Source organism: Aquarana catesbeiana, linkage group LG11 (genome assembly GCF_042186555.1).
Source record: "Aquarana catesbeiana isolate 2022-GZ linkage group LG11, ASM4218655v1, whole genome shotgun sequence".
Classification (NCBI taxonomy): Eukaryota; Metazoa; Chordata; class Amphibia; order Anura; family Ranidae; genus Aquarana; species Aquarana catesbeiana.
In genome coordinates, this window is record NC_133334.1 from 205737740 (window position 1) to 205754238 (window position 16499).

The 16499-nt window shown below is 42.7% G+C and overlaps 1 protein-coding gene across 3 annotated transcripts in view; it reads right to left on the reverse strand.

The window, feature by feature from the left end:
* Positions 1–16499, reverse strand: part of SART1 (spliceosome associated factor 1, recruiter of U4/U6.U5 tri-snRNP) — a 301899-nt gene that overhangs the window by 56688 nt on the left and 228712 nt on the right. For all 3 annotated transcript variants that reach the window (XM_073605184.1, XM_073605185.1, XM_073605183.1), the window contains 5 exons: positions 12649–12700; positions 3070–3125; positions 2847–2973; positions 2538–2643; positions 2375–2449 (listed from right to left, as the gene is read on the reverse strand). In XM_073605184.1, the coding sequence (XP_073461285.1) occupies positions 2375–2449; positions 2538–2643; positions 2847–2973; positions 3070–3125; positions 12649–12700 (416 nt within the window). The remainder of the gene's footprint in view (positions 1–2374; positions 2450–2537; positions 2644–2846; positions 2974–3069; positions 3126–12648; positions 12701–16499) is intronic.

Sequence of the window (16499 nt, forward strand, 5' to 3'; positions counted from 1 at the left end):
AATTGTAAAGACCAGTGCACAAGCACTAAAGAAAAAAAAAAAAAAAAAAAAAAAAAAAAATCGAAGAATTAAGGCTAGCAAAAAAAAAAATAGATTTTACTTTCCTATCCCTTTCTTGGAGTACTACACAGGAAATGGAAGCACCAATTCTTACACCATTTGGTTGTGCTTCACCTCAAGGTGAATGGACACTGGCAAATACGAAAAGCTTGACTCAGCCCTGCATAACCCTTCTCACTCAGCATTACTAGCAAGCAATATCAAAGTGAAACAAGAGGGAAGGGACCTGTGTGCAGTGATGCACTCCAAAAAAGGAATTTTACAGGTCAAAAATAGTTACACTTAATTGTACATCAAAAGACGCAAGATAATTAAATAAGCAATTGTGGATGGAGAGGCACACTGCCTTTTCTGAGCGCCCTCAGGCAATACGAACAGGGCATCAGATTGACGAGTAGAGGCCATAGCTGTAAAATAAGACTTGTAGATCACCAACTTACATCCAGGCAATGGAAAACACAATCTCCCTAAAATGCTTACAAACCAGGCAGATGAAAGATGATCAGTGTCGTGTCACACATAGCACATCCCCCCCACAGTTAGAACACATCCCTAGGACACACTTAACCCCTGCAGCGCCCACTCCTGGTTAACCCCTTCACTGCCAGTCACATTTACACAGTAATCAATGCATTTTTAATCGCACTGATCACTGTGTGAATGGTCCCAAAGTAGCGCTAAAAGTGATCGCCGCCATTACTTGTAAAAAAAAAAAAAAAATGAATAAAAATGCCATAAAACTATCCACTATTTTGTAGACGCTATAACTTTTGCACAAACCAATCAATAAAATTCTTATTGCATTTTTTTTTACCAAAAATTTGTAGAAGAATACGTATTGGTCTAAATTAAGGAAAAAAAAAAGTTTGTTTTTTTTTTTTTTTAATATATTTTTTGGGGATATTTATTATAGCAAGAAGTAAAAAATATTGTTTTTCAAAATTGTTGCTTTTTTTGTTTATAGCACAAAAAATAAAAACCGCAGAGGTGATCAAATACCACCAAAAGAAAGCTCTATTTGTGGGGAAAAAAAAGATGTCAATTTTGTTTGGGAGCCATGTTGCCCGACCGCGCAATTGTCAGTTAAATCGACGCAGTGCCGAATCGCAAAAAGTCTTTAGCCAGCCAAATGGTCCAGGGCTTAAGTGGTTAAACACCAGTACATTGTCCTCCAGTACTATAAGGGTCTTATTTAAATACGACACCACAAAATCTACCAGCTAGGACCACCCACTTTTTTTATTTTGTTGTGCAAACCGCTTAGGGGGCACAGACCTTATCCAATAGGCCCAGTCCTTGTACAGATCCTCTACACTATTAGGATACAACAAAAAAATTAGCTGGCTTGGGTGCTTTCTAATACCTCAAACCCTGCCAGTTTAGGCCCCAAGAATTCTGATAGTAACAGGTTTGGGAGACATTTCGGGCCGTGCTGTCCTCAGAGGATGTCTGCCTCTGATGAGTCAGCTTTCTGATGAGTCAGTCGGTCTCCAGCGGTGATGGAGACCAACTGTTTAATGTCATCCTGCCATAAATCTTTATGGTTATCTGCCAGTTGCTCCAGCACAGTTTCAAAAGCAGCCAAAAATTCCTTTTTGGACAGAAAAAGGTACCTAAGGAGATGCTTCTGAACCACAACTGGTCTGTTCCTCTAAAAATTGTGGAAGAAGACAGACAGTCCCCAACAGTAAAGTGTAAGCTTAGTCCACTGTTCCCGTAGTAAGATCTGCCATGCTCATTGTGCCTATCAAAAGGTGCAATACTCACAGAACTAGAGTAATAGAAGAGAAGGAGTTGCCTCCTAATTTCCGGCCACCTGGAGGTCCCTGATGCCAACAGTGTGTCCAACTCAGCCAATGTCCGGTCCAGAAATAGGCGATACTCAAAATGGTGCCTGCACAGGGCAGTGCCACAGACAGGCATGGCACTTGTGCAGAGTCTTGGCCGAGCCATGGGCACAAGACAGCGGACCGCGTCTGCACACTGCCTCAGGCTGGGCAGCACGTGTGTGCCCTCAGTGCCAAACAGATTGGAACTTACACAACATTTTTCTATGAAGTCAAAACTATTTTAACAGTAATATTTGAGATTTTGGTTTAATTGCACATTAAAATACCTGTTCATTGCCCCACCCACCATCTCCTTTTGGGTTTACAAACGAGTTTTGTTTAGGGGATATGGTGTGCAGAGAAATAGGTCTATGATTGACCCGACATTCAGTCTCCCCTGAAAGAAACCAATTAGAACTCTGCTACAAAACCACACACGAGTATGGCCAGTCTAAATTACCTTTGGGATTAGTTCAAAGACTAACCTTTGTTTGCCCAAACTCCTTCTCCACAAGATTAGAAACACCGAACTCTTCATCCATTTCTGCTAGGAGTTTTTCCTGTTAAAACAATTGATACTGACATTTAATGCTGCTCTCCTAAATCTACAAGTCAGCTATGTGTTTGTTCTCTAGAGGCAATACTCACCCTCTTCTCTGCTTTCTCTTTTTCTGCTTGAAGCTTCCGGCTTCTCTCAATCCAAGCAGCTGTATCATCTAACCATAGTTCATCCTCTCCCAAGGATTTTATTTTACTGTAGATGGAAGTGAGAGAAGCATGGAGGAATGAGGAAAGAGTAGACAGTGTTCTTCAGGTCATTGTAAAACTCAGTAAAACGAACACTTGCTTTCTTCAACACCATTGTCTCCTGTCTGGCAGCAATTTAGTTGAAAGAAGGTTTTAGAATAATTATAGAATCCCTCAAAATACCCCAAAATTTCAAAAATGAGTACTCACCCCAATTTCTGGTTCAGCATTCTCTTTTCTTTAGCAGCTGCTAACTTCTCTCTGAGTTCCTGCTGTTGTTTTAGAGCTAGTGGGTTAATGACAGCAGCTGCAACCGGGTCTTCTTTAGTGCCACTTTCTATAAAGTAAAGAACACTGTTAGGCATCATCCCAGTCATTTTAAAATTAATTTAAATATTAAAAGCAAACAAAAAAACAAAACCAAACACCATACCTGTTTTGGCAGCATTAACTTCCAGGGGTTTTAAACCAAGTTTAGCACGAAGTTTACTAAAAGAAAGAAAACACAAACTAAAACTTGCTGAATGGTGTCCTTAAAAGTGTTCGTAAAGGTTATTTTCATTTAAAGAAAAAAAAAAAAAAAAAAAAAATTAACATGTTATATTTACCCGCTCTGTGCAATGGTTTTGCATGGTGCAGCCCCAAATCTCCTCTTCTTGAGCCCCCTGCTGGTACTCTCAACTCCTTCTCTGTGTACCCTCACAGTAAACCACTTTCTATAGGGGCACATCCTGAGCCAGGTTGTGTGTCTCTCTATCGACACGCAGCCCAGTCCCCAGGATTTGATTGACAGTGGCAGGAGCCAAAGAGGAGGAGGGAGACTGTATTCTGGCACAGTGCTGGATCGAGATAGGACTCGATCCAGCACTGTGCCAGAATGCCAGTATAAAGGGGGTTGGAGGGAGGCAATTAAAAAAAAAAAAAAATATGTTTTTACCTGAAGGAGTAGTTCACTTCTGAAACACGTACCACCCATTTTTAGGGCGGAATATGTAACATGTTTCAGCACCTGCAGCTCTCCCCCTGCTATATCCCCCCTACCCCCCGTGATAGCGGGCCGGGGATGTTCATTGCGAATGACTGCTTGTAGTTTTCAATGAGCTGCGAGGACGCTGGTGACATTCTCGTAGTCCACCGATCTTTCTGTTCTCGGGTAACTAACTACCAGCCCATACGAGGTAGGGGCAGACAGCTATGCCGAGTTTGCAGAAGTTGGACATTGCACCCTTGATTGCAGATGCAATGCTCTGCAGGCTCCTTAGAAAATAAATAAGTACACATTTTTTTTTACATGCCAATAAAAAAAAAAAAAAAAAAAAAAAAAAAAAAAAAAAGGTAAACTTATCCTTTATTGCAGGGAATGCATTAACCACTCCCGGACTGCCACACGACGATGTACGTCCAAACTTTGAAGGGGGATACCGGGGTTATGGCAGCAGCTAGCTGCCATAAACCCGGTATCCCCGTTTTTGCGCGGCGGCCGGTTTTCTGATAAACGTGGTCCCTGCGGTGGATTCGCCGCGAGATCACTTTTATCGGTGGCAGGAGAGGGCCCCCCCTCCCGCCACGATCCGATGCCCTCCGCCGCTTACAGGAGCCGTCGGTAGCGACGGAGGCGATCGCGTCTGTCTCCGTCCTGTGCCTGGAGACGAGTGAGGCCAAGATGGCGCCCACTCGTCTCCATGACACTGCTGGGCAGAAGCGACGTCAAAACGTCACTTCCGCCCACGCCTCTTAAAGGCATATTTTTTTCAATGTCATTTTTTTAAATGACTTTTTTTTTTTATTGCATTTTAGTGTAAATATGAGATCTGAGGTCTTTTTGACCCCAGATCCCATATTTAAGAGGTCCTGTCATGCTTTTTTCTATTACAAGGGATGTTTACATTCCTTGTAATAGGAATAAAAGTAACACAATTTTTTTTTTTTTTTTTATTTTAAACAGTGTAAAAAAAAAATAAAATAATGTAAAATAAATAAAAAAAAAAAAAAAAAACCCCCGTCCCAACGAGCTTGCGCGCAGAAGCATACGCGAGTAGCGCCCGCATATGAAAACGGTGGTCAAACCACACATGTGAGGTATCGCCGCGACCGGTAGAGCGAGAGCAATAATTCTAGCCCTAGACCTCCTCTGTAACGCAAAACATGCAACCTGTAAAGGGTAAAAGTTTGACGCCATTCCACGAGCGGGTGCAATTTTGAAGCGTGACATGTTGGGTATCAATTTACTTGGCGTAACATTATATTTCACAATATAAAAAAAAAAAAAATTGGGCTAACTTTACTGTTGTCTTATTTTTTTATTCAAAAAAGTGAATTTTTAAAAAAAAAAAGTGCACTTATAAGACCACTGCGCAAATACGGTGCAAAAAAAAGTATTGCAACGACCGCCATTTTATTCTCTAGGGTGTTAGAAAAAAAAAAACATACATAATGTTTGGGGGTTCTAAGTAATTTTCTAGCAAAAAAACCTGTTTTAAACATGTAAACACCTAAAATCCAAAACGAGGCTGGTCCTTAAGTGGTTAAGGTAAAAAACATCAAGGCTTTAGAACCACTTTAAAGCTGGATCCAGGCAATGCGCCAATTGCATAGTTGATAAACAAATCACATGTTATCTACCAAAGCATTTGTACTGTCTGAATCAAAAAAACTTTACAGAATTACAGTCAGGTAAGCAACCTCTACTGCAGCAGCTGTAAAACTTAGTCAAGAAGACACCACCACCATGGTAACGGGACAAGAAAGATGCAGATGAACAATTTTCCTGTCTCTAGTGTACTATCAGCACACTGAAAAAACAGAAAAAAAAAAAAAAGGTAGCCCGACCGCCGCACACCTCACCTGGCCTGAGGCCTGAGGCCTGAGTGGTAAGCAAGTAAAAGCAGCCTCAGCTCAAATCATCCAGGCCACAACTCCCACAGCCTACTGGTTCCTGGTTCTGGACCCCTCAACCATTCTTAGGCTTAAGCCGGCCATAAATGGCTTGACTCTTGTCCAGATAAGCAGGAACTGACCGAGATTCAATCCATCCATGGGTAGGCTGGTTGCACCGATGTTGATCCATCAATCGACTTCAGTACAACCAGTCTGCTGGTTTTTGCATCAGACTACTGCCGGTGGGTATAGCCATTAGAAGGGAGGGCTTCTAGCTGGCAGAACACAACAGCGCTGCAGGAGGGATTCCCCCATCAACACTGGCTGTGTTGTTGAGATCAAGCATAGTTGCAGGAAAGAAAATTGCATCTATACAAAAAATAAAATGTGATTTGTCCATCCATATCAACGAGGTGCACGGAGGAACCTCCCCCAAATAGGACATTGTAGTCCAACAGAAGGAACTGATGCTGTCAAAATACACTGATCTACAGCTGCAGTGGCTCATTAACAAAAGGTTTCAATCAGTTTAATGCTGGCCATACACTATACGAAAAATCGGCTGAAAAATCGTTCATATAGACACTTCGTTCGTTTTTCGGCAAGTTAATGGGCACAAATCGATAATCGTTTGTGACGTTTTTGTGGAAAAAAAACGAACGGGAAGTTTGGAAAATTTCTGCCGAACGTACGATAAATTGCAAGGTTAATGTGTTTCCCGTCCGAACTGTCTGCACTAGGTATATGTAAAAAAAACGAACAAAAAATAATTTATTCATGTCTAAGGATGATAGGCCTTAGATCCATCACCTATCACCCCCTCACCCCCCCTCTTTGTTTTTTTATCTAGTTAGAAACGGGTGCACAGTAATAGACTGTGTACGGTTCACAAGATATGGTTGATAGTACACAGGCTCCCGGGGGTGCCTCTCCGCCCGTCCCATTTGGGATGGGGGGGGGGAGGCCCGCGCGGGAATCCATTCTGACCTTGGCCCGTTGGCCATTCTAAGTTTGAAAGCAAGATTTATATTGTGTTACTACTATGTATTAGCTGTATTCTTCTCTTTCCCCCAGTCCCCTTTTCTTCTCTCTCTTTCCAGCCGTCATCCTGCACGCACAGATTTATGCACGAAACTTCCTGGTCTCCTCCCGGAGGGTGCCCACTCTGAACCTGAGATCTCGACCCCTAACAAATCTCAACTAGGTAAGAGCTTATCCCCGTATCCTCACCCATCACCATTATGGCCAAGGTATTATCACTAAATGTACATGGACTAAACTCCAATAGGAAAAGACATCTGGCGCTGAGGGAGTTCAGACTGTCGGGAGCTGATATTGTTATGGTCCAAGAGACCCATTATAATAAAGAGGGCTCAATCGCATTTGCATCCAGATATTATTCCCAAATCTATATAGCATCAGGCACTCATAAAAGGGCTGGAGTGGCAATACTCATTAAGCGAGGGGCCCCCTTTAGCTGCGTGACCCAACATTGTGATCCTCATGGCCACTTCATTATCTTACAGGGGCAGTGGCAAACACAAGAAGTGACACTGTGTGCATTATATGCCCCGAATACCAGACAACATAGCTTCCTGTCCAAGGTATATGCACGCATCTTTAGATCTATCCCCAGGGTTCTCATAGTGGGAGGTGATTTCAACCTCATTCAATCAGCTGCTGCGGATCGCCAGACGATGGCCCCCCAGGCCCCTTCGTCCAGGGTCCATAGAGACTCAAGACTATTCAGACAAATCACTAGACGATATGCGCTCTTTGACGCATGGAGGGCTCTCTGTCCAGGCGATCGGCAGTATACATTTTACTCGGCCCCCCATCGGACCCACAAACGCATCGACTACTTTTTTGTCAATAATCACACTCTCAAACTGACACGCAAGGCACAAATACTTCCAATCTCGTGGTTGGACCATGCCCCCATCCTACTCACACTAGACTTAGGCACCCTGGTTCGCAGACCATATAATTGGAGGATGAATACTTTCCTCCAACATCAACCGGCTCTAGCAGAATTAAACTCCACGCTAAAATATTATTTTCTAGAGAACACCAATCAGGAAGTTTCACTCCCCACACTTTGGGAAGCCCACAAGGCGGTCCTTCGGGGTAAATGTATAGCACTTTCATCAGCACTAAAAAAAGATGCCACAGCAGCAAAAGTAAATGCAGAGCGAGAACTTAAAGCTAATGAACACAAATTTCAACTTAATCCCACAATACCTGTCCTACGGAAAATAATTAAGCTCCGCACAACCCTCCGAGATCTAGCCTTAGGACAGGTAGAAAAGGCCTTAACAAGACTGAAACAAATGTTCTATGATAAGGGAAATAAAGCACATTCTCTTCTAGCCAATAAATTACGTGAACGTTCCCACATGATCTCTCCACATCAGATAAAAGACAAAGGGGGACAGTTGCTATCCCACCCGGTAGACATTGCCTGTACATTCGCAGACTTTTACAAGGAACTTTACAACAATCCTGAGATACCCAACAACCCACCTTCTATAGACCTATCCCACAAAATGCAACAATACCTGGAACAGAGTGGCATTCCCCATCTCCAATCCTCTGATCTGATGACACTTAACGCACAGATTACTGATGAGGAAATAGAACTTACTATAAAATCCCTTCCACCCCACAAAGCTCCAGGTCCGGACGGCTTCCCGTACGAATACTACAAAACATTTCTCCCTCTTTTACTTCCCCATCTCCGCAGACTATTTACCGATTTTCTTAATGACACACCCATTCCCTCAGAGATGCAGAAATCTTTTATCACCATGATCCCTAAACCAGATAAGGACCCCTCCCTTTGCGCGAATTATAGACCCATTGCATTACTAAACTCAGACTTAAAAATTTTCACGAAACTCCTATCCAATCGCCTGAACATGATACTCCCATCACTGATCCACAAAGACCAAGTAGGGTTTGTCCCCTTACGGCAGGCAAGTGATAACACTAGAAGAGTGGTTGACTTGGTGGAAGTGGCGAACAGGGAGGGCACCCCTTCATTACTACTTAGCTTAGATGTTGAGAAAGCTTTTGATCGATTGGGGTGGCCGTTCCTGTTCGCCACACTGGGCCATATGGGCTTTAGGGGACCCTTTCTACGGGCAATCAAACATCTATACTCCAACCCTTCCTCGCAGGTCAGGACCCCTTTTGCAACATCAATGCCATTTACAGTAGCGAACGGCACCAGACAGGGATGCCCGTTGTCACCTCTCTTGTTCGCGCTGTGTGGAACCCCTAGCGGCATCCATTAGGAATAACCGGGATATACGAGGGATAACAGAGACAAAGAATTTAAAATCTCCCTCTTTGCCGATGATATTATCCTCACCCTGACCCAGCCCCATGTTACCCTCCCGAACCTACATGCAGAATTAGACAGATTCCGCACCATATCAGGATATAAAATTAACGCTTCTAAATCAGAAGCATTACCCATCAATATCCCTGAGGCCGAGATCACGCTTCTACAATCTAACTTTCAGTACAACTGGAAAACAACTGCCTTGAAGTATTTGGGCACTTATATCACTCCACAATTTAACACATTATATCAAGAAAACTTCCCTCCTCTCTTCAACACAATTAGATCCCTGTTACTTCAGTGGAAGAAACATCGTATCTCCCTCCTAGGTCGAATCGCCTCCATTAAGATGACTATCATCCCGAAACTACTGTACCTTTTTCAGACACTTCCCATACCCATACCAATTAAACAACTGAAAAAAACTGCAGTCAGATCTGCTAGACTTCACATGGAACTACAAAAGACACAGGATCCCAAGTTCAGTTCTGATGGCGTCAAGCAGTGAGGGGGGCCTAGCTTTTCCAAATATCACTAAATACTATCAGGCTGCGCAACTAAGAGCGGTGGCCTCATGGTTTACTCAAAGATCATACAATAAGTGGACAGAGATTGAGAAATTATGGCTAGCTCCAATACACCCAAACAACCTATTATGGAACGCAGATGCGGATGTGGCTCCCGACCGCTTGCTGGGTCCTATGGCCCAAATAAGGCAGATGTGGCGGAAGATAGCACAACCCAATAAACTGATCTCGGAGAGATCGACCTTAACTTCCTTTGTCTGCAATCCCAGAGTGCCAGATAGTCTCACACACCAGATGTCACATCCCTGGTCCTCTAGGAACCTATTCCACTTCGGGAGTATAGTAGATCCCAGATCCCGTAGATTGCTGCCTTTCTCAGACTTGCAGACCAAATATGACCTACCGAGACAAGCATTTTATGGGTACCTACAAATTCGACACTACGCACTAACCATAGCCCCAAACCTACAATTTTCACCTCCATCCCCGTTTGAGAATATAATTCTAGCAGGTAACACACAGAAGGGCCTCATATCAGGAATCTATAAGATACTGAATACTTTCCACATAGAGGAGAAAGGAAAACATCGCTACATGCTTAAATGGGAGAAGATTCTCAGTGAAGAACTCCCATTGGAGATGTGGCAGATAATATGGAACCAAGCAGCAAAGAGTTCAATATGCACGCTTTATAAGGAAAATTCATATAAAATTCTCTGCTTCTGGTACATGACACCAGATGTACTTCATTCAATCTTCCCAACAAGCTCAGACAAATGCTGGCGCTGCCAGAGAGTAAGAGGAACTTTTATACATATATATTGGACCTGCCCAATAATCACCTCATACTGGAAAATGGTTCGGGATCTCCTTTCTCGCATTCTGGACACTGAGGTTCAGGAATCCCCAAAATTTTTCCTACTGGGTCTATCACCACTAAAACTTAGCAAACCCTACAAGAAATTAGTGAGACATTCTCACTGCGGCACGCTGCCTAGTAGCTCTAAATTGGAAACGTAGTACTCCGCCCTCTCCTGAAGATCTTTACTCTAGAATTAAAGATGTTGAACTAATGGAGAAAATGACAGCTAGAATACAAGACAGGCTGGAGGCCCACAACAGAGTTTGGGAACCATGGCACCTCCGGGAGGACACAACATAACCAGGTAATAATTCTAAATGGATGACTTACTTCTTTCTCTCCTTCCTCTTTTTTCTCTTCTTTTATCTCCCCTAAACCTAGACTAATACTAGTATCCAGGACCCCTTTTTTTTTTGGGGGGGGGGGGTTTCCCCTTTGTTTTTCTTTTTTTTTTTCTCATATTATTATGGAAGAATGTGCTACATTTCAGTATTAGAAATAAGCTTCCATCTACTTCTTTGTTTCCCAAGGGAATTATTAACAGCTAAACTATACTGAATATAAGTTTAACATTGTAAACGATTATACTGGATATTATATGTGATCTTTCATGCTCCTTTATTTTGTATTGATAATACATTTAATAAAACGTTATTTGAAAAAAATAAAAAAAAATAAAAAGTCCTCAGATCTCATATTTAGACCAAAATGCAAAAAAAAAAAAAAAAAATTTCTCCTGTAAAGGAGCATTGGGCAGAAGTGACGTTTGGTGTCGCTTCTGCCCTTCAATGCTATCGAGCCCAGTGGGGCCATCTTCCCCTCACATGGCTCCAGGCAGTAGACATAGGAGGACGCCCTCTCCCTCCCCCAATAAAAATGATCTCGAGGCGAATCTGCCATAGAGACCACTTTTATCTGAAAGCGGACCACCCGCTGAAGAGGATATTGGGGTTATGGCAGCTATCTGCGATATTCATCTTCAAACAGCTGACGTATAACGACGGCGGGCAGTCCATAAGTGGTTAACAATGCCAACTATTTCTATAATGTAAGTGGAAATGTCCTTCGCGCTATTTGCGAGTAATAGTGAAATTGTGAAAATAGTGACAAGGAAAATGGTAAAAATGAGTGATAGTATTAATAAACGTGGTGTGATGATGTCTTATGCAGACAGCGGCAAAAATCGACAAGTGTTCACATTACACTTCAATAAAATGGTAAAAGTAAGGAGATCTCGCGCATAAAATCTATTCACACATGTAATAATAAAATCTTTAATTGGGACTGTATAGTGCATCGTAGTAGTAATCAGGCTCTCTCATCTGTTAGTGGCTGAATTCTTTAACTTCCCGTTCTTCATATAAGGATATACCTATTAAAACAATTTCCACCAAGGCTCAACCAGTCTGGTGGAATAAGGAAGGGGAAAGAGAAAGAGGCCTCCAATGGTGTGGTATGGATGAATAACTCAGCTTTATTTAGGCTAAAAAGTGGTCTCTTACATTAAAAACGATTAAAATCGCATGAAAAAAGAAGCGGCGTTTGAGGCGCCTCCTTACGCGACTTACGATTTGTGTCTGCTCTCCGCCACGCCCTACGCGTTACGTCACCGCTCTGACGTTCCCCAGATGAAGTCACGAGCGGTGACTTAACGCGTAGGGCGTGGTGGAGAGCAGGCGCAAACCGGAAGTCACGTAAGGAGGCGCCTCAAACGCCGCTTCTTTTGTTTTCATGCGATTTTAATTGTTTTTAATGTAAGAGACCACTTTTTAGCCTAAATAAAGCTGAGTTATTCATCCATACCACACCATTGGAGGCCTCTTTCTCTTTCCCCTTCCTTATTCCACCGGACTGGTTGAGCCTTGGTGGAAATTGTTTTAATAGGTATATCCTTATATGAAGAACGGGAAGTTAAAGAATTCAGCCACTAACAGATGAGAAAGCCTGATTACTACTACGATGCACTATACAGTCCCAATTAAAGATACCTATTGATGCCTGAACATATCCATTTTGAGGTGAGAGTTCTGAGAGCCTGATATTATAGGGATTTTTTACATGAAGATTATGAACTTTTATTCATCTACCCTATATATTTGATTCCAGCTCACCTACCTAGCCACATAGTCAAGTTTTATTCGTCATTCGTTCACTTTATGAACTATATACTTTTATATTAGTTTTTTTGATACACTGATACCCAACACAATTCACCTCAGTGGGGTATCCATTTATTTTGATCAGTGTGTGATTGTTTTTTCATTTTTTCACATTATTTTCACTTATCAAGTTCATTTATTTTTCACTATTTTATTATTACATGTGTGAATAGATTTTATGCGCAAGATCTCCTTACTTTTACCAACTATTTCTATAAGCACAGATTTTCCTTCTACTTACTTTGTCTCTTCAATGCTTAATGACGAATCTCCACCTGCAGATTTAGAGCCACCTGAAAAATGGTAATTACATAGTTAAACAGCCATTTAAGGATGCATAATGTAACTGTTGTAAAGGATCACATAACTCTGGATGAATTTGAATATATGGCTTTATGTCACAGATTAAATTAAAAAACTTTACATAGTTTGTTTGGACCAAGCTGGTCAAGTGCTGCACTGGCTCTTCAGCTACATACAGTACACATTGCCGGGTTCTGGCTAGGAGATAAAGACTTCCCTTCTTACACCCGGAACAAAAAACAATAGTTGGTCTAAGCGGCGCTCAGCCATTCATATGCAGATTTGCATTCTGTGAATGAATACACAGCTTCCTCTGATTGGCTGAGGCAGGCTAATGACATCTTACTTTGATTCAGCTAATCATATTGGATTCATTCAAGGAATACAAAGCTGCCTACAAATAGCTGAGAGGTGCTCAGCCCGACTATTCCTTGTGTGAGACAGAATTCTCCGCTGAAGCTACATGCAGTACATACAGTGCTTAGAGCCAGTGCTGCACTTAGTGAAGGAAATAGTTTGCTTGGAAAACTAAAGTCACAGAAAACCTGGAGATGAGCTTTAAACTTCTTCTCCACAATTGCCCCCAATGCAAGTCACAGTATGATCCTTTTCCTAGACCTGCTGGTGACTTAGAACTCCTCTCCTAGTTCAACTGCAAAATGCCTCCAAGCCGTCAGATGGTAAATCCGAGGGTTTGGATGGAGTGCTGGCAGCTGAAGAAGATCCCTTCGATCCGGCAGGGGCCAGGGGGGGAGTTGCTGAAAGTTCTCAGGGTTGAGGAACAACTCTTCCTGGGCCACCAAGGAGCTATCAGGATTACCTCTGCTTGGTCCTGGACAATATTCCTGGATCACCAGAGGCAATAGTGTGACCAGCGGGAAAGCATACAAAAGACTGAACTTCCATGGGAAAGACAGCGTATCTGTCCCTAAAGCCTCCACCTCTCTTTCCAGTGAGAAGAAGGCTAGCAGCTTCCAGTTCTGCCTGGAACGCAAATAGGTCAACTGAGGGTTCTCCCCATCTCAGTGTGATCTCTTGGAAAACTTTCCTGTTTAGCTCCCGATTGCTGCCGCTGCTGACTCAGATAGTCGTCTAGAGTGTTTGCTGTGCCACTGATGTGGACAGCCCTGATAGAGACAAGATTGTTTTCTGCTCAGCTGAAGATCTGCTGGGCTAGAAACACTGTTCGAGCAGGTGCCCCTCTGCTTGTTGAGGTATGCTACAGCTGTAGCATAGTCAGAAAAAACTAACAGCTCGCTTGAATCCTCGGCTTTAGAGCTAACGCTTTTTCCACTGCCAGGAGCTCTCTGAAATTGGACGACTGGGGTGCCTCAGGGAGCCTGCCAGCCCTCCGAGTGAGCTCCCCAACCCCAAAAAACTGGCGTCAGTGGTAACTTATAGGGAAATGCTGTGCCCAAAGCCTTCCTCTCTGTAAATGTTCTGGGTGTTCCCACTAGGTTCAGAGAGTCTCCGTCTGGAAGTTGAACCATCTGATTCAAGGAGCTTCTTTTGCGATCCCACGAACTGAGAAGAAAAAGACTGAAGGGGCCTGGAGTGTAATTGAGCCCAGGGCACCTCCTGGGATTGCTGCTGTCATTAAACCTAACAACTGCATTACCTGGCAAAGAGAAGCTAGTGGAAGCAACTTGAAATTTTGTAACGAGACAATGGTCTTCGATATCTTTTCCACTGGAAGAAAGATTTTACTTTTGTCCATTTGGCAACCCAGGAAGGACAGACTGAGAAGGTACCAGGCACGATTTCTGCAGATTAATCTTCCAACCCAACTTCCGAAGGGTCTGCAAAAACAAATTCTGGATTTCTAGAAAGCATTTCTCTTTCTCCTATGCAAAGATTAAGAAATCTTATAGATAGGGGATGATAGAAATTTTCTACAACCAAAAATAGGCCATGACCTCACCCATAATTGTCGGAAAAAATTTTCAGGGCTGCAGAGAAACCAAAAAAAAAATGGCAAAGCCCTGAACTGCCAATGGGATGGTCCGTTCTCCGTGAGAATCACAGACCTCAGGAATTTCTGATGACTCTTGGAAACCGGCACATAAAGAGAAGCATCAAAACATCTGGTATTAAAAGAAGAAGCCCAGCCTGAGCTCATTTGGCTGGGTTTCTCCTATGAGACACAGGAGTGCAATTCGTTTTGCACTCCTGTGACCCGTTTTCAGCAGAGAGCGTTCTGAAGTCCGCTCTCTGCTGAATTCACACAGATCAGTCCAGGCACTACGTGAATCTGGAAGTCTGGATCCGCCAGGTGCCTCGACTGATGGCTGTCTCCAAAGTTAAAAGCAACAAGGGCAGAAGATTTAATAGGTGGAAAGTTGGAAAAAAAAAAAAAAAAAATTATGACATAAGTTCCACCTCAACTCCTTTAGAGAGGCTACTGTCTCAGAACCTGCAAAAACAGATACAATTATCACAAAGCAGCTTTTTACAATTGTCAGGTAGCCTAGCCCTACAAATTTCCAATGTTTTTCTTTATTGGTTTGTCAACCTAGAAGAAAAAAAAAAAAAAAATATAAACAAAATAGAAACACACATGGCAAGTTTCTTCCCACCTGCAAAGACCCTAACCCTATTGCACAAATACTTAAATGCCAGAGGGGAGACATTCCTTGGCAGTGTGGGAAGTGGATGCAGCCGCAGGGTCAATCTGTGCAGGTGCTCCATCTGCAGGGGTATCCTCACAATCCATAGGGGAACCCACATCTGCAGGGCTGAGGTAAAGTCTGAAGTAAAAGGATTGAGCCGGCAACTCTGTAGTCCATATAGCGATTTTAATAGTTTGCTACAAAAAGTGACAAGCAAAACAGCTGATGCGTTTCGGCAACAGCCTTAGTCGTAGCCCCCAATAGCCCAGCTACTGCTGATGTAAGCAGCAAAAAACAAACTGTCTCTAGGACACTCAAGCCAGCTGGGAATAAGTAACCCAGCATCCGGAAGCATGCTGCCTCACTTCTGGCGGCATGGTAAGATGCCGCCAAAGCTGAAAGTGCATCATCGGACGCCATCTTGGTACACCTGAGGCAGGGAAACAAACCACTAAAACACCTGCAGCCTCCAGAATGCACCCCGGACCACCAAAGCAGACACTGGGCAGCAGGAGTTGCTTTCTTAGCAAATAATAAGGCAAGTACCCAATAACAAAAAGGGAAGTCCCATATATAGACTACAGTCAGCAGACATAGACACAGCCAGTCCGCCTACCTATAAAGGCGGGGGTGTCCAATAACCACAATTACCAGACCAAACAAAACATACATAACAGTGTGTGTAACCTGGAGGGTCTGGAAACACAAAACAGAGAGACAGAGAAAAGAGAGGAGCCTTTTAAAAATTGTATCTGATTTGTGTTTCCTGTAGGAGGGTGGAAGAACCAATCATCTCTCCAAGTAGCTGTCCTAGAAAATGAAGGGGGAAATTGACCAGTGTGCTCGCCTGCTTATTGCAGTCAGTTTTTAAACACAAAAGCAATACAAAAGATCAGGATACTTTTTCATACAGCAGACATATCAGGAATATGAAATGCTGGGTTTACATCCTTTTTTTTGGATTCACAGGGAATATAGTCACTTTATTTAACTGTAAAACCAGTAGGATCCTTGAAATTGCATATTACATTTTTTAGTAAAATCCACTGCAAAGGGATAGCAAACAAATATAGATGCCTTATTAAAACACTTCCATTCCTTGTAATTAAAGATCAAATGGTAAGGAAAACAATTTTAAAAATTAAGCAATAGTAATTCTCTGTGACCGCATCTTTAGCAT